The sequence below is a fragment of the Cnephaeus nilssonii genome (assembly GCF_951640355.1).
Source record: "Cnephaeus nilssonii genome assembly, chromosome: 16".
Classification (NCBI taxonomy): domain Eukaryota; kingdom Metazoa; phylum Chordata; class Mammalia; order Chiroptera; family Vespertilionidae; genus Cnephaeus; species Cnephaeus nilssonii.
The window spans coordinates 56,248,295-56,266,992 of NC_137087.1; the positions used below are offsets into that span (position 1 = coordinate 56,248,295).

The following is an 18,698-nucleotide window of genomic DNA, read 5'->3' on the forward strand; positions in this document are numbered from 1 at the left end:
GAATAGCAGAGAGCACTAAACAATGGTAGGACCTGCCTATACACATAGTCCTCACCCATCTCCCAATCGCCCAAAAGGAGGTTTTTTAAAAAGCGGTTTTGAGTGGAGTGAAAGGGGGGCTAGATCATCAGGAGCTGAAGCTGGGTCATTGTCCCACTCTAGGCGACTACAGAATCTGGCGGCCGCTTGACAAATGCCTGAGAACCATCACCAGCAGCTGGACCTCATCTGGGCACAGCTTGCGGAATAGTCTGTCCTTGGTCACATACAGTGTAATGAGCCCCCTACGGGTATCATTATTCTCACTGCATGGCCACTGCCAGTGCCTATCTACATCACAAAACATCAAAGATGGTAAGGAACGCATTACTTACTATAAGCCAGCTCATCCCCAGCTCTCTTCCGGGACTGGTCACCTCTGGGGATTAAAAAAGGAAGAGCGAGTCAGCAGAACTGACTGACATCTTCACATACCGACAGGAGAAATGGATTGACATAATTGATAATGGAAGTACAGCAGACATTTCAATTCTAAACCAACAACCTATTTTAACACATATCAAACTTACATAGTAACTGAGTCATTTATAAACTGAATATTCTTAGCTAAATGGTGCTGTCTTTTAAATATAGAAGGCTATTAAGTGAAGGAGAGATTATCTACAAAGACAGTTTATACTGGGTTCTAGAAAGTTCAGACTAAAATGTCTTTGAAGACTAACCTGGGTTTATCAACATTCCTCGTGACCTTATACTAGGGCAAATTTCAAATATGAATTAGGATAATTCAAAATCTTACCCTAAAAAGCTCTGTTATGAAACTGAAAACTGCTTAAAGCTTTTGAAAAATCTCAGAATCTCATTAATAATGAATATGAATACCCTTCTAGCAATAGAAGAACATGAACCTTTATACACATTAACGAGTTCATCTTCAAACACCAAAGAAATTCTAGTTCCACTTTAGAGATTAAAAATCATAGGTTCTGATCAGGTCCTATGATACCCATAAATGCTATTTTCGTCTCTCTAGTTTCTCAGACAATAATTCAGACAAATGACTAAAATATCAAAGCCATGAGTAATAACGGCCAATTCACCAGCTTTTAACTCTGGCCAATACTGTCCTTGGCCACTTTTCTTTGTAGAGTCTCCTTAGTCTAGAACAATAATCATACAGGTGCTGTGACTTGAAATACTACCTATACCCAACTGGTCCCAGATTTCTATCTCCAGCTCTGCACATCAGACGCAGGTCCAAAGGCCTCATCATCACCAATAATTTACACATATTGCCAATGTACCATGGCCAAAATGAACGCTGCTGACTCCACTCCTTCCTCAGTCTTCCTCAATAAATGAACATCCACCCAATTCCTCAGGCCAGAATCCAGCTCATCCTTGATTCCCCTCTTTCCCTCACTCTGGAAACATAATCCAAAATAAACCAACACTCATCTACTCCACAGCAACAACCCCAATCCAAGACACTATCATCTCTCCCCTACACAACTGCAAGTCTTACTATTAGTCCAGACAAGAGCCAGTGATCTTATGTAAAAACACAAATAAGATTATTTCATGCCTCCGATTAAAGCCCTTCAGCGGGTTTCCATTACAGTTAAAAATCAATTCACATTCACTTCCCCACTCCTGTGAGATCGGGCCCTGTCTACCTCTCCATCCTCCTTACCTAGCTCTGCTCACTTCAGCCACTCTGGCTCTCTTTCTGCCCCTTAGACACGTTGGCACTTCTGTACTTACTATTTTCTCTGCCTGCAACACTCTTCCCCCTAGTTAGCCAATGGCTATCTCCTGATCACCACTTCCCTAGCTGGAATGTCTCCTCCCTGGAAGGCATGACATTACCAGATTAGCTGGAATGCCCCTCACACATGCCCTGGTCACTCATTCTCTCTCCCACACTCGGTTTCATTTCCTTCATAACACTTATTTGAAATAAATTGTTTACATGTTTATTATTTATCTCTCTACATTGAAGCACTTTGTTGCCTTGTTCACCCAGTACCCAGAACAGTGTCTAGCACATAGTAGAAAATAAGTACCTGCTGAATTAACAAGTTAGTAAATAATTCATAAATAGCCTCTACAGATTATTAAAATGCTAGCTCAAGTTAATTATTTTCTGCTTCTGAACAATCTTAGTCCAGATAAGAGCCAGAGTGATCTTATGTAAAAGCATAAATAATTTCCCCATTTTCTTTCTCTGGTGTTTGCTCAAGACTAGGAAAAAGAAAACCTCCTGCGAGGCTGGTGAGGAGTCTTAATGCCTGGCAGAAAGAAAGCACAATGAAAGGCCCCTTGTTTTTCTCCGGGCTGGGCATTTAGAGGAAAATGTGCACAACGTTTAGCATGAACTAGCCTCAGGCAGCTTAGAGAATCTGGGTGTTAGAACAGATATTCTAATGCCACTGTTCCAAGATCTCTGTTGTGAACACTATACAAGCCAGCTGAGTGTCTTACATTATTACTATTTACACTAGTATTGTCACAGCAGTATTCACCAAATATTCTTGAAACAAACAGGTTAAAGCTGATCAAAAGGAAAATGTAGAATTTCATATCTGGAACCTCACATTCCCAGCCCCCAAATGCCAAATAAAAACTGAACATGCAGGAAATAACAGGAGAAAAATACAGATGTGAGACTGACAGGAGAAAGAAAGGTAGTAGAAAGGCTGCCAAAGACATTATCTAACGTGGCAAGCAGGGAAAGCTGCGCTCCAAACCAGACCCTGCTCCTAAAGGGAAAAGCTCCAATCTAGAGTAACCCTCTCAGCCAGAAGACCAACAATACCCCTACCTACAGGCTCTATTTGTTTCAGAATCCAGGTACCAATTACTCAGAAAGTACATTTTGTTTGCCCTTAAAAGCTATCGAGTAGCCACTCTGAAGAGGACCACAGGCTGGTTTGAATGAGATACTCCATCTCAGGGCATGCACGTTAGACGTTCCCAAATGAGCTTATCTTCTATAATGCAATATGACAACAACAGATACCAATCTGTCTTCCCTGACAATAATCAATGCAATTATGCAGGTAACAGATAAAAAGGAAATGTTGCTCTTAGCTTATTTGCTCATTCTAGCTTTGAAATAAGTCCACATTATATTTCCATGCACCTGAATATCTTTCACATAACTCCAGCTCAAATGAGAATCTGCCCATTAAATGCAAAAGAGGATATATTTACAACCCTCACACATTATTTCAAAATATATCAAAGACTTACTCTGTGCCACCCACATTAAAGCTGTGTACTGTCTATTCAGGACTCCATACATCATGTAAGTGGAACATAATCTTAAATGAAAAAATAGTTTGCAAAGCTGAACAGGAATTGTGGTTGATAAAGCATCCTATCCTATATAATAAAGAGCTAATATGCTAATTAGACCAGCCGGCAGAACAACCTTCCAGAATGACCAGTGGGTGGGGCCATGGGGCCGTGGGGCCCGGAGGCAGCAGAGGCTGCGATGGGCCAAGCCGCTTGCACGAATTTTGTGCATCAGGCCTCTAGTAAACTATAAAATGACTGCTCATATCAGAATAGCCAGTAACAGAATTCTTGTTAAGATAGCCTGTACTACATGCTTTGTTTTTTGTTATTGTTTTTTTGCATCGGTGGATACAATTTCTTCTAAAACAATTCTAGCCAAATACTGATCAAGGAAGGCATCACAGCTGGCAGGGCAAAACGTGGAACAAGAGCTGGAAGTGCAGGCAGACTCCCCCCAGCGGCTACGCGTAGGTGCTGCACATCCTTTCTGCCGGGCTGGGCCAGCTCAGCAGTGGGGCGGAGTGAGTCCAAGAATGTCAGCTTGGGCAGGGCCTACTCTGTGCTAAGCATTCCTCAGAATAATTTATGAGGCAAACCTTAAGTCTCATAGTAAATGTGTAACAAACTGCTAACTTAATTCTAGACATGGCCCAATTCAGTCTATGAAATAAAACATTTTAATTTTATCACCTCTTGGAAAACTAACATTTAAAAATTTCAGGCAGAAGGTGTATGAAAGAATTCCACTAAGAGAAACAAAAAATCCAAACTCAACTCCAAGGCACTTCCCTGAATATGATCAACTTGGCCTTGGCAAAGAGTGCCATGTTAGTCCATGTACAACAAGGGCAATGCTGCATGAAGCTATTTATGGAGTCAGTTACTTATCCCCAGCAAACTTTACAGTCCTGCAACCTATTGTCTTATTCCAGTTCCAAAATTAGGGTTAGGAAATGTCTCTGGATGTGTTTAAATAGTTGCCCACACTGCTCGGAAAGGTAAATTCAAGGTGTTCAGAGAAGTCCACAAGAGCTTACTTCCTAAACTGCTTCACAGAGATAAAAGCTTTCAGAAGGCTGTTTGTTAAAGACACCAGAAGTTCATCTCTAAAATTAAAAGCAAACGCTCAATGAAACACGAATATAAGCATAAAAGACTTCAAATTTATGGTGATTTCCCCCCTCATATTATTGGGAGGGGGGCATAAAAGGTAAACTAAGATTATTCTGTATTTATTTTAAAATATGTAAGGAAAAACTTTTAACTAGAATTCAAAACACATGAGCCAGAAAAAGACAAAACCTGACAAAGTTAGTTACACAAAAATAAATAAAAACTTCTCCATAACTTCAAATTAAAAAGAAAAACCAACACCATAAGTAAATCAAAAGACAAACAAAAAATAAAGTCTTATCTCAGGCAAAAAATCAATCTTTTCACTATAGAAAGAGCTTCTAGAAACTAAGAAAAAACAACAATAATAATCAAATAGAAAAATGAAAAAAGGACATGAACAGGCAGTTTACAGAAAAATACAAACATGAAACTATGCTCAGCCTCACCCTTAACAAGAAATGCAAATTAAACCAACCCTGTGAGGTTGGCAAAAATCCCAAAGTTTAACAACATACTTCACATGCAAGGCCATGAAGAACAGGCACTTTCAAACTCAGCTGGTACATATGCAAAACAGACAATCCCCCATGGAGGGCAATTTGGCAATATTAATCAAAATTACAACTGCTTTTACTCTTGACCCAGCAATCCCACTTATGGAAATTCACTCTCCAGATATACCTGCAACAGGTATAGAATTATACATGGACAAGGCTATTCATTGCAGCATTCTCTGGATAGCAAAAGGCTGGAAATAATTCAAGTTGCCATCTACTGAGGACTGGTTAAATAAGTTGTAGTATATTTACACAATCAAATGTGTAAGAAATGAATAAAAATCAAAACATATTTTGTATTTTTGTACATTAAGAAAAACACTGGAAGGAATCATAAGAAATTAAAAAAAAATGATTACCTAATGGGGTGGGAGTAGATAGGGAGAGAGGTGGGGGACAAACCTCTCAGAGTGTGTATTTTTTATTCTCATTTTGATTTTTGAACCATACAAATATATTAGCTCTTCAAAAATAGGTAAAACTACTATGGCATTAAATGGCCTCATTCTGTGTATGAAAATAATACTGCTGTTAGAAATGTTACAGTTAATGTCAGGAAACACGTGACCACTGAGTATCAGAAAGAGAAGCTAGCTGTTTACATTCTATTTCCCACTGGCCTTTCCTTCCCTAACTTGCTATAAGAAAGGGGGTGTAGAGGCCTCTCTAGCCATACAGCTTCACTGAGCCTTTCCGGTGAAAACTGACAGTGGTTACTCAGTGCCCCCACTACCACATGGGCATAGATGCCACCAGGACAAAATGGGGGAAAATGCCAACCCACGGGTCAACAGATTATCCACTTTATTTCCTAACCTGTGCTGAAACCACAGACTTGGTAACAGTGGTCTTGGTCAAGACCAATATTCTGAGATTTAATTTGGCCTCAATGATCAACTTACTACTACATGTGGTCACCACTATGCCTAATGAGGAAACCAGCTGTCTTCCTTTCCACAACTTCTTGCTTTAATGCCATGGATCCAAATAAAAGTATATAAAAATGTAAGTAAAGAGTAAGGATACTGAAAACACAAGGTATTATGCACCCTTCAGTAATGTGGTGACATATAGGGTATTTTCCCATAGGGAATCACAAAGTTTTTATATAATTTATTATAGTTGAAAAGATGCACTTCGCAAGATTTTCTGGGTTATAGTCATGATACTGAATTGTACATTTTAGAGAAATTAGCGAAGTGTATATGTCAAAACCAAGGAAGATAAACATCCGGCAACATTAAAGAGATACCTTCTTTTTTAAGAAGAAACAACTAGAATTTAGGGCAAAAGTGAAAATAAGAAAGAGAATTTAAAGCCTCTTTATACTAGTTTAGTCATAAAAGTACCTATAACTGACCATAAAATTTCTGTAACGCTTTTCCAAATGTTCAGAACTAATATGAGGATCAAAGTTTGAAGAGCTCTTGGAGGCTGCCCAGGTAACTGCCCGCCCAGTGAGAAGTGCCTTCTTCAAAATCCATTTAGAGCAGCTTCCATAAAATCAAAACCCAGTCTCAACATTCCAGACGTAGGCAGCCTACCTCTCCCGGAACAGCTCGACTCTTGTACAGTTATTTCCGTCTAAGAACCTTGGCATCCCTCCCCTGCCAAGCCAAACTGGCCTAAGGAAACTGACGTTATTTTGTCACAAAGGGAAAAAACTTGCCTCATAAAACCATTCTGTATGAGTTCTCTTTGAAGTTTCTGATCTTGAGCAGCATATTCAGAAAGTTCAGATTCCACCGCCGGAGGGAGAATATTTGGAATAAATTTAGAAAATAGAGTTGGAGCCATCTGAACCCACTCTGTGAGGAAAGGAAAGAATTCATTAAGAAAATCATAGAGACAAATTAAATTAAATATATATTGACTTCTGAGTGGGGGGCAATTGGAGGGAAGAGACTTGGTGGAAATTAGCCCTATAAAGCATTTGTTAAGACGATACACTGGACCAAGAAGAGAACTGTGCGGGTAGTAATAAGTAGACATATAAAAAAGAAGTCCACAAAAATGGATGGGAAATTAATATTTAACAAGTGCGCTGGAGATAACTAGTAAGTACTTTTGAAGAAAGCCCTATTTTGACCCATGCTAACTAACTACAACAAATTAAATATATGTAAACAGTAAAAGAAAATAATTATATCGTTATTTAGTTATTTTAAAAAGATAAATGATCAAGAGAACAATCTAAAGAAAAACATTCAGAAATAAAATAAGTAGACTTAGAGAAGTCTAAGGAAATATCTTCATTGATGATTAATTCATACTTTTATTATGGAGCATTTTTACAATTCACTAAGACCAGATAAATGAAAGACAGGACTAAATAATTTACAATAAAAAACAATAAATAGAATAAAAGCCTTGTTAATATATATTCACAAAAACTCAAGTAAAATAAACACAATCTCTTCCCACTGCTCACTGAACTCTAACTGTAAATGATGCGCACCGGCAGCAGGTGTGTGATGAAACCAGCACGCTCCTTCCTTGTCGGTGGCCCTAACTGAGCACTGTTACCCTTTTGGGTTCTTTTAATCTGACCTCTTCAAATTTTCCCTCTTGGAAAACATCTTAGCTGTGTACCTCAAGAACCATAAAATGTCAAAGCTCTGTTTATTCCAGTGAGCTCAATTTAAAAATAATAATCTGAGTAAATATAATTCTAAATTTGAAAAAAAATTACGCTAATGCTGTGCAATGCTGAGTCACTGATAAGTAAAAAATTCAACAGAACAGCCAAGTTAGAGATGGAAAAAATAAATAAATAAATAAGGACCACAAATGACGCAGGGGCCAATCCACTCACCCCTTGTTCAAACTCATGGCAAATGTTCTCAATCATTTCCCTCCATCTAGCTCAGCTCAAACATGGTTTAGAAAGTCTCAATACAGTGCTCTGGGGAACCACTAACCAATCAGGGTGAGCTGGCAGGAATCAAACAGACCTGCCCTTTTATGGAACTCCAGGTGATCATTAAAATATATATGAAGAAACAAAAAAAGTATGTGTATACATGAAGAAGGGCAGGATGGCACAGCTACAACTGTTTTCAAGCTGAGCTTCTAAAGACCAAATGAAAACACACCTAAAATGATAATAATTATCAGAATCTCCAAGGATTAGGGCCCAGGAATCTAGAGTTTAGAAAACCTTTTTGGTTGATCCAGATATATTCATTATACAAAGATCAGCATGTGAGAACCACCATAGTAAAAGAAACTTTTACATTTAAAATTCAACTTTTACTGAGGATTCTCAGAGGGAAGGGGAAGAGGGCAGGAAGAGATTAACCAAAGAACTTATATGCACATATGCATAACCCATGGACACAGACAACAGTGCGGTGAAGGCCTGGGGAGGGGGTCAATGGGGGGAGGGGGGGAAGAGACATCTATAATACTTTAAAAAATAAAGATAAATTAAAACTAAAAAATAAATAAATAGATAAAATTCAACTTTTAAAACATTTTAACCTTAATCGTCAGGTGAATAAAACTGTTTTAATAAACCAGGAACAAATATTTTTAATAAAGAATTATTTTTAAAAAATAATAAACCATGAACACAATAGGCAAGACATGTAAATGTCAAAATATATTTAATAGTATCTCAGAAAATGCCTAGGGTTACAAAAGGCTAGTCTGTGATAAAATTCACCTTTTGAAAAGGGCAATTCTCAAATACAGAATTCTCTTCACAAGTAATATGAATCCTATTATAAGAACTCAAACTTAGATAAAATAGCATTTAGATGAACATGTATCTATGAGTCTTCCTACCCATAGTGATTACTTTCATTCTGCAACTTGTTACTCATGATAAAAGCCAGAGCTTTTATGACAAAGCACCCTACTTAGGAGGTGTAATTTAGAAATTTGTCCAACTGCACTTGGATGCCTTCCAGACTAAAATAAAACAAATCATTCATAACCTAGTACTAAAGGACAAATCCATGAGCCATTTCATCACATTTAGTAAAATGAAAGTCAAAATTCTGAGAAACTACAAAAAGAAAAACATCAATTTATTGGACATATAAAATAATATATTTTTGCTACTTTATATAAGTACTGTATACAAATAATTTGTTTAAAATTTATGAAGAATGGAGCAAGACCTGGTCAAATTTAAGTAACATTAAATTTGAATACTGTTTAATGTAGAAAAAAGTATTTGACATCATACTCCACCTCTAGTACAATTTTCAGAAAGTTTCCATTTTTAGCAAGCTAAATTCTGACATATCTTTTAAATTAAGCAAACAATCAAGCCACCAATTAATATAACCACTGAATCCAACTGAATAGTAATAACAGTTCATGTTAGTATGCTTATTATATTATCAGGTACTATGTTAAGCAATTTAGATCAAGTCTTATTTCATTGAATCCTCAAATGACAAAAGAGTTTCACAGAAAGGTAATTAAAGTAGTCCCCCTTTCCCCAGGGGAATCCATTCTAGAACCCCCCAACTGATTGCTGGCAAGTTACGTAAGAGTCCAAAGAAGATGGAGTTACGAATTTATATGTCTATGCATAATATCTGTAGTGTGGGACAGAAGTGAAGGAGAAACTCCCTAACAAAAAAAGACAAAGATTAATGCCAGACAGGAGAGTCAATTTTATCTCAAGTGTCTCCTACAAATTATTTCTTGTATCTCCATTGGCTTTCACTAGAATAGAGATAACTGCAATGGAGTCGTTTGTTTACATTTCACAATGATGAGTATCTACTCAGTATTTTTTGCCAGAACAATCCAAATACCATTAGGCCTCAGAAAACACAGGGAGAAACAACACTGTCCTGCTGGAGAGGCAGGGAACTATACCACAAACAAACAAGTCCAACCCCAAAAGAAATGATGCATGGGGTTACCTGGTCGGAGAGTGTACAGGCCTTTCACAATATTTGCCATGGTTGAAGGTGTGACCTGAAATGGTGTTGACTGGGCTTCTAAAAGTAAAGCTGAAATAAAAAGACAAAATGGGATATAAAAATGATGTAACACTTATTGTCAAGGTTTCTCTTTCTATTACTGTTTCTCCCAAAGATGGAAGAGTAAACAAGTGCAAGAAATGAACGGCCCAAGAGGACAACCCGAGAGTTCACACACTGAAGATTGTTTTTAAATCCAATGCAACAGAGCTCGATCTAACAAGTAAATATGTACAGGTCTGTTGAAATACTAATGGAAATTATTCAACTCATGGAGGTTCTGAAACAAGTAAACCTTTCTAAAAGCACTGGTATTCATGGTACTTAGTGAGGAAGCTGAAAGTGCTTCCCATTATGTTCCTGATTCAAAAAATGTACACTTGGGGGATGAAATGTTCTGTAATTCTCTCAATCATTTCTCTTTCCCCCAAATCACCATAGTTGAGGCTCTTGGAATTTTCCTAAAAGGCATATTATTGGTAATTTCAGTAACTGCAATCATAGAGTCAGACTGACTTTCTGAGTCAGTCTGACTTCCCCAAATGCTACAGCTGTATGTACTTTTTTTTTTTTTTTTTAACTAAAGGTAATAGCAAGAGAGATCACACTCGCTCATCCTTCTCACTTTCATGACTCTAGTAACCACAGAACCATGAACGTGACAACAGAGTCAGTTTTCTTTCAGGTTATCCACTGCAGGACAAAGGTTTTATTAGAACATTTTTAAATGGATAGAAATAATTCTTCTAGGTAATATAATTAACAGACACAAATGAATTCCATTATTTAGTGGATACGAAAGATACTCATGACACAGAACAGTTCATTTTTAATTTGTCAAAGACCTGCAATTTACTAACCAAAATACTTCATAAAACATGGCATAATTTTATTGTATGCCAGGGTTGTAAAAGTGGACAAGCGGTTGCCTTCTGTTCTTGCCTTTTTTTAAATGGAAAAGCCATCTCACTTGGCCAACAATGACCTCACAGTTTCAAACATACAATGTGAGTTACACTGCATTTCTATGAAGGCCAAAGGTGCATTGTTCAAGTTTATCCTTCGGATTTTATCATCAGTAGACAGTTATAATTTTGAATGGCATAGATAAACTTTAAAGAGACAAATGTTAATTTAAGCACTATAGGAAATATTTTCAAAATATAATATTTAAAACGGAAATTCTAGCCTGGCCAGAGTGGCTCAGTGGTTGAGCATTGACCTATGAACCAGGAGGTCACAGTTCAATTCCCAGTCAGGGTACATGCCTGGGTCATGGGCTTGATCCCCAATGGGGGATGTGCAGGAGGTGGCCAATTAATGATTTTCTCTCATCATTCATGTATCTATCTATCTTTCTCCCTTCATCTCTAAAATCAATAAAAATATATATTTTTTTAATTAAAAAATATGATAGAGCCAGATGAGGGAAGGGTTTTTGCACTAAAGAGTAAAAATCAGAGAGGATTCTGTGCACCTCAAAGATATCACACCAAGCTCCTTCTAGAGTTACCAGTAACAAAGTTAGGGGTGAACCCCTTGATAATATTTACTCCATTGTCACAAGGGGGAAAGGTAGCAAGTGTTAGGCCAGATATGAAGGCACTGTCCAGTAACAGGGTCAAGCAGCTCCCAGCTCACTGGGTGACCTTCAACTCACATTTTCAATTCCTCATGCCTCTCTCTATAGAACTGGGCTTCAACACTTTCTGCTGTGCCAGTGCTCTCTGATCAAAAAATTATGTATATCATTGCTAGTGTTATCTCACCCCTGTAAGCTAAATTACTTACGCATTAGGCTGTAAATGTGCTTTTCTGCAACATGTTCCGTAAACAGCTTTATAAGGTCATCTTTTAAGTCTCTGTTAAGTTTTGTTTCGATGTAAAACTTATTCTGAAAGGGAAAATAAATTATTTTTCAGTGCATCATTAGGGGAAATGATCAGTCTAAAACTGAAACACTAAAAATAAATTATTTTAGGAAACAACTCATAAAAGCATCAAGCAAAACATAAAAATGCAACATCAAACAACAAAAAGAAAGCCCTGCCCTACTTATACGTCTTTCTGGCATGGGGTTAAAAGCACATAAAGATGAAATGCAATGAACTATACACCTCCAAAAGAACATGGGAGATACCTGACATGACCTAGACAGAGATGATGTACAGACACAGGGAAACACACTGTGTGACAAGCACTTAATATGCCTTTTGAAAGGTCCCCATTTATTAGTGATCTAGGCTGAAAGCAGGTATTGAACATGCACTGTTGACTCCCCAACATACGCTCCATTCAATGCTTAGTCTAAGCCATTCAGCCTATGGCATTCCTTAGAGATGGTCTCTGGTTCAAAGATAGACACATGACCCAAGATAGCCCAATAACTGAGAGAAACCCAGGCTCGAGTGAAAAGTATCTTACAGTCATCTTACCACCATGAGGAGAACATGGTGTGTTCCAAGATGTTGTGTACCAAAGAAAGAAAAAAGAACCTGAGTCCTTGGTGACACTTAAACCACAGATTCAGCCAACCCTAGAGACTGCCTTATATCTGGATTTCATTACAAGAGCTAATTCTTTCCCTTATTTAAATCACTTTGAACCAGGCCTTCTATTTCTAGCAGCCAGAAGCATCCTAATAAGAATGACTGGCGAGTCTAAAAAGATTGAATTTGTTCATGTGTAAATGTTAACTCAATGTGTAGGAATGGAAAATGCAGAGGAACGTTAACAACGTGCTGATTCTCTCAATTCTTAACACAAGTTTTATTTTTCTCTTTAAAAAATTATAAAATAATAAGCACATGGTTAAAAATTAAAACCATGCAAAAGGTTACACAATAAAAAGAACTGTCCCACAGCAGACCCTCTGTCCCATTCCCAAAGGTCCTATCCTACAGTAGGGACACTTTTGTATAATCTTTCTAAAATACTGCTTACGTAATATGTGGATGTGCTTTTTTTCCCTAATAAAGAAGAAAACACTTGCTAATGGAAAAATATTACACACTGCTTTGTATCTTGCTTTTTCACCTAATGTCTCTTGGGGAAGATTTTTCTCTAAAATAACATGGACATGTCGTTATTTTTAACTGCTTATTTTTCAACTGTAATTATCTTCAATAAATTACTTAAATAATGGTCCCTGCTGATCATAGACATTTCTCCCAGTGTTCTGTTTTGTGTGTTTTTTTCTAGTTGTTCATTTGTGGTGGGTTTTGTGTGTGTGTTTTTTTCAGTAAAGTATATCTTATGGAGAATAAATAATTTTGAAGACTGGTATAAAACATGCAATCTCTATGCTATAGAATATAGGATCAACCTAAACATCCCATTCCTTAACTCTAATAAACAAAGAGGAATTGGGATAATGATTTTACTCCATTGGGATAGTGAGCCCCTCCATTCAATAGGAACACTAACATTAAGATTCTATAACTTTAAATATTTAAAGGGGGGGAAGGACTAATCAACAGAGTCAACAGACTACAAATTATACTCAAGGCATAATTTTCCAAATGAGAGAGATCATCAGAATGGAAGCAAATTTTATTGTTCTATTTTTTTATAGAATGACTTACTTGGCATTCATGATTTTAGATACATGTATTCATTCTCTTTTTTCTGAGGATAAGAAATCTTTCTTATACATCTTTATTTTCCAAGAACAATATCTTGCATATGGCAGAAATAAAATAAATGCTAATTGGGTAGTTACTGATATTAATGCCTAATTGTCTAAACAGCAATATTATTTATGTAATTTTAAAACGGAAAATTCTTCTATGCCAACACTATCAAACATTCCTAAAATAGATTATTTTCTATTTCTACCATAATATATAGTAAAAGAAAAATAGAACATGCTTCACTCCCAATACTCGGACCAGTAAACCAAGCTCTAACTTACCATATATATGAAAAGAGGCACAATGCTCTGCAATGCTCCCATATACTGTCCAAGAGCTATATTAAACCTTTCAATATAGAGATCTGGAGGGCTGGCCTGTGAGAAAGAACAGAAATGTGACCGTTCTGGGAAGCCAGGTTTAAAGACCTGTCACAATCCAAAATGCAAAGGGCTCTTCTTACAAGCTTAGAACACGTAAGGGATCTCCTTCTAATTCAGCTTCCATTATGGCGTACTTAAACGTCTGCTGCACACTAGTGCCTTTTCAACATTTTCTTAGTCTTCCTAACTGTCTGCAAATTGCATGTTATTTCCACTTTACATATGAAGCAACTGGGGCTCAAAATATTTAGTCCCTTGACTATGGTCCCACAGTTAACAAGCCCAAGAGCTTAGTCTCAAACTTTGGTCAATCTGAGTCCTTCCATCTACTTACATTCCTAAAACCTTCAGAAAAAAGTTCACATTTCCAATTTAGGGCACACTGTTTACCTCTTTCCATTCATATTTTGCTCTTCCTCATGCACAGCCCAGCACAGCAAACATACGGAACTGCTAGCAGTTACCAGGTATCCGTATACTGTCAGGCTTCCTTGAGTATTTTCTACTTGAACAAAGTCTTTAACACCACCCGCTCAACAGATTCACCTGGCTACTTCTATTTATCCTTCAAGATTTATCACTTCCTCATAAATATCTGGGATATATGGCCTCTCAACAAGGCACCATCACACTTATTCACTTCTCCCAATGTCCCTAAACTTCAAGTCCTTGGAGGGCAAGATTTATGTCTTATCTTTACATCTCCAGTGCTGACCACAGAGCCTGGAACATAGTAGGTATACATAAAGGCATGTCTTGCAAGAACAGAGCTTTACTTAAATCTAAGTAAAGCTTTACTTAACTGGTTGAAATCTAATCTAGCCTTTTTAAAATCTAAATTATTTTACTTGTAACAAGGCTGTATGACATTACACAATGCATTTAGTACTCTGAATTTTAATTTCCATACATATAAAATTAAAAAATACTAATTGTGCTATTTCTAAGATGTGCTTAGATTCAAAGAAAATACTGTGTAAATATTACATGCATATATATTTGCATGTGCAAATATTATATATGCATATGCAACTAGTAAGTAAACTTAATGAATTAACTACCCATTTGTCAAGTACTTCATAAAAACCCATTAACATTATTAAAAGCATTCCTTATTAACTAAAGAAATTGGGGAAATGGTCCTACATTATGGGCAAACTTTTAACTATAACTAATGAACAGAAACACATGCGGTATCTTTCTCTAAAGTGCTTCAAAGAACTCTAGAAATGGTATTTCAGTATTCAAAGAAATAAATTTTAAAAGTATTATTTGGAAAAAGAATCTGAAGAGTTTTTGCATTAAAACAATTTTCCCTTTCCATGAAAGGACACTTTATCTATTTCAAAGTTAAAAGCATGAACACTGATCAAAAGGCATACTTAATAGCAGACAGAATAAATAAAATTGAATTCCTTAGCTATTCTTTTCAAGAATCCCCAAAGGTTATGAGTAATAAAAAGCACTTTTTGTACTGAATCAAATGTCAGAACATTTACTTAGCTTCCACATTTCATGCAGCACTTATTCAAAACCTTTTAAATGACAGGACTATAAATTATAACAATCTCCTAAAATAAATTTAATCTCTTTACTAGGAACCTAGAAAAAAAACTATTTTTAAAAACTAATCAAATTGTTCGTCCTTAAAACTTAAATTCAGTATACTCTGGGCCCCACTGGGAAAATTGCTACCTATTTGATTTACATTATTTCAACATGAATATATTTGGCTTGGACATTAAATGAAACTTTTTACCCTTGAAACAAGCAAGCTTCATTTTCTTCTCAAACAAGAAAAAGCAAGCTGCCAGAAAAATAACTGCTACTGTAAACTTGCTCCAACTTTTCATAACAGACCTAGATTCCCTGAAATGTATAATCTGGCTGGTAGGAGGAATGTTTTAAAATTTGTTTTAATGAGTAATATAGTCATCTGGTTTAAAATTCAAATGAGTTCAAAAAGGTTTAGAGTTTACCTTTCACTCCTTCCTCACTGAACCAACACATAATTCCTTTATATCCTTCCAGAAGAATTTTATGTATATACAAAAAAACAAGTATCCCATTTGTACCCCTTTTCACACAAATGCTAATATACAATCACATGGATCTGCAATTGTTCTAAAAATGTACCTTGGAAACGGTTTTATCCTAGTGGTTCTCACATATTTTGGTCTCAGGAACTCTTTACATTCTTGTTACATATGGCTAGAGGCTACTGAATTGGACACGGCTGATGTAAAATGCAAACAAGTTCCACAATTTCTTTTCTTTTTTTTTTAATATATATTTTATTGATATTTTACAGAGAGGAAGGGAGAGGGATAGAGAGTTAGAAACATCGATCAGCTGCCTGCCTCCTGCACACCTCCTACTGGGGATGTGCCCATAACCAAGGTACATGCCCTTGACCGGAATCAAACTGGGACCTTTCAGTCCGCAGGCCGACGCTCTAGCCACTGAGCCAAACCAGTTAGGGCCACAGTTTCTTATTTATATCTCTTCTTTACCTACACCCCATCCCCATCCCACCAAAATGATACAGGAAAAATTAGGAATATGTGCTTTTGTGTTCACAAAAACATTCCTGTTTTCTTTAAATAATGACTTTTCCATGTTAAAATGAAATAGGGAAGAGTAAGGGTGGGAGGGAAGGATCTAACAAACACTACAAGGGCACTAACATCTATCTTTACAGAAGTAATGCACGCTCACTAAAATTTTTAAAAGTTAAAAATGCAATCATAGGAAAATAACCACTACTAACATCGGGTAGAAAACTACCATTAACGTGTTCTTCTATTCTTGTGTCAGTGCATGTAACAAATATGGAATTCCATTATTTTGTAATCTGCTTTTATCACTCAGCTACATATCATCATTTACCAGGTCAAGTATATTTCTACAACATAATTTTAATAACTGTCTCGACACACCATTGTCTATTTCATCAGTCCCACTTCATTAGATTCTTAAAATGTGATTTGCTGTTTGTATTACCCAGGTTTGCCTGGATAGTTCTAGCCCAGAGCACTTAAGGGGTACAAATGTGAGTAGCTTCAGCAACAACACAGTCTTATATTTAAACATAAGATGGCACCACTTCGTGCTTAAGAGCAAGACCAGCTTCGGGATCAATGGTTCTTCAATAGCCCAGTGACTCTCAAAGACTGCAGCTCTCAGCTCTCCAAATCGCCTGAAGAACTTGTAAATGACTGAATCCTTTGCCACACTCCAAACTCCTGACACAGAAACTTTCCAGAAGGTATATTTTTAATGAGAACTTCAGGGGATTCTTTAAACAGCTGCTCTGGCAGCTGTTCAGCATTTAGAAATGTCCACTTCAAAGGAAAGAGGAGCTCTAAGGGAAGGCAGTCTAGAGAATTCAAGAAAAGGTTGAGCAGTAATCACCATGCAACACAAGGCATTGACTGCATGGCAATAGTGACAATTTAGCTGCCAATTATACTGAAAACAGTAAAAATATGATACACTAACATTTCAACATTAGTATTAAGACTATAAGTGAATTTTTTCTGTAAATTTAACCATTTTTTGACTTACCAAATTCAGTGATTATAAAGTTATTAAAATGGAACAGTGAAGTGCCTCCTCCACTTAGAATGCAGAAATTCATGAGAACATCAGTCCCACACTTATGATTATATTAAAAAAAAAGTCTTGTTAATCTACTAATCTATCTTTTGACCTGAAGTCTCTGTATTTTCCATATGCCCAACCAACTGAAATGAATTCTAAAGAGTGACAAGCTCCTCTAAGGAAAGAAAGAATATCCGAACTGCTTCTCCTTCGGTGATGGCAGCCATAAAAGCTGGCAAGAAAACCATAGCAGTTGAATGAATCATTAAAGGCCAAGTGTGAGCTAACAGCACAGAATCCTCCAGAGCCTCACACAAGGGCAGTCCCCACCTAGTCGCCAGCTCTTTCCCATGGGTTTCCACTGGGTCTTTGGGAGAAGATGGAAGGCAGTGAAAGAGATGTGAGAGCCGCCCTCTGTGGCACAGAGGTGCCAAGGTTTGAGGGTGGGGCAAAGTACCTGAAGAAGCCCATGCACGCTCTGCACCTACTGGAGCTGAAAAGGTGGTGGTTAGCTGCCAATGGAAGACATAAACAAAAGCCGCAAGTACCCTGGACCCTGCTCAGATACAAAGCCAAAGTCATTTGCTGAAGTGAAGAGGTCACGTGACCCACCTACACCTGGTGACCCTTCTCTGATCTAAGGCAAAAACTGTCTACTGCTGGAGGTAACTCTCCAGCCCGCCTGTCACCAGCAAAGGTCAGTTACCAAAAATTAAGAAACACCGAAAAATCGCCCTAGCCGGTTTTGGCTCATGGATAGAGCGTCAGCCTATGGACTGAAGGGCCCTGGGTTCGATTCCGGTCAAGGGCACATGCCCGGGTTGTAGGTTCAATCCCCAGTAGGGGACATGCAGGAGGCAGCTGATCCATGATTCTGTCTCATCATGGATGCTTCTCTCTCTCTCTCTCTCTCTCTCTCTCTCTCTCTCTCTCCCTTACTCTCTCTGAAATCAATAAAATTATATTTAAAAAAAGAAAAAAAAAACATCAAAAAATCAAGAAACTATAACCCAATGTCAAGAATTAAAGAGTCAACAAAGCCTAGATGCAAAGATGCCCACAAACTGTAACTATCTATAAATTAACTCTGATTGATATACAAAGATGCCCACAAACTGTAACTGTCTATAAATTAACTCTGATTGATATACGTAATGA

The 18,698-nt window shown here is 37.2% G+C and overlaps 1 protein-coding gene across 1 annotated transcript in view; it reads right to left on the reverse strand.

Moving 5' to 3' along the window:
• Window positions 1–18,698, reverse strand: part of CACUL1 (CDK2 associated cullin domain 1) — a 46,562-nt gene that overhangs the window by 5,941 nt on the left and 21,923 nt on the right. The window contains exons 4-8 of the mRNA XM_079793789.1: window positions 13,836–13,931; window positions 11,714–11,816; window positions 9,863–9,952; window positions 6,646–6,784; window positions 375–418 (exon numbers count right to left, since the gene is read on the reverse strand). Coding sequence (XP_079649915.1) covers window positions 375–418; window positions 6,646–6,784; window positions 9,863–9,952; window positions 11,714–11,816; window positions 13,836–13,931 — 472 coding nt within the window. The remainder of the gene's footprint in view (window positions 1–374; window positions 419–6,645; window positions 6,785–9,862; window positions 9,953–11,713; window positions 11,817–13,835; window positions 13,932–18,698) is intronic.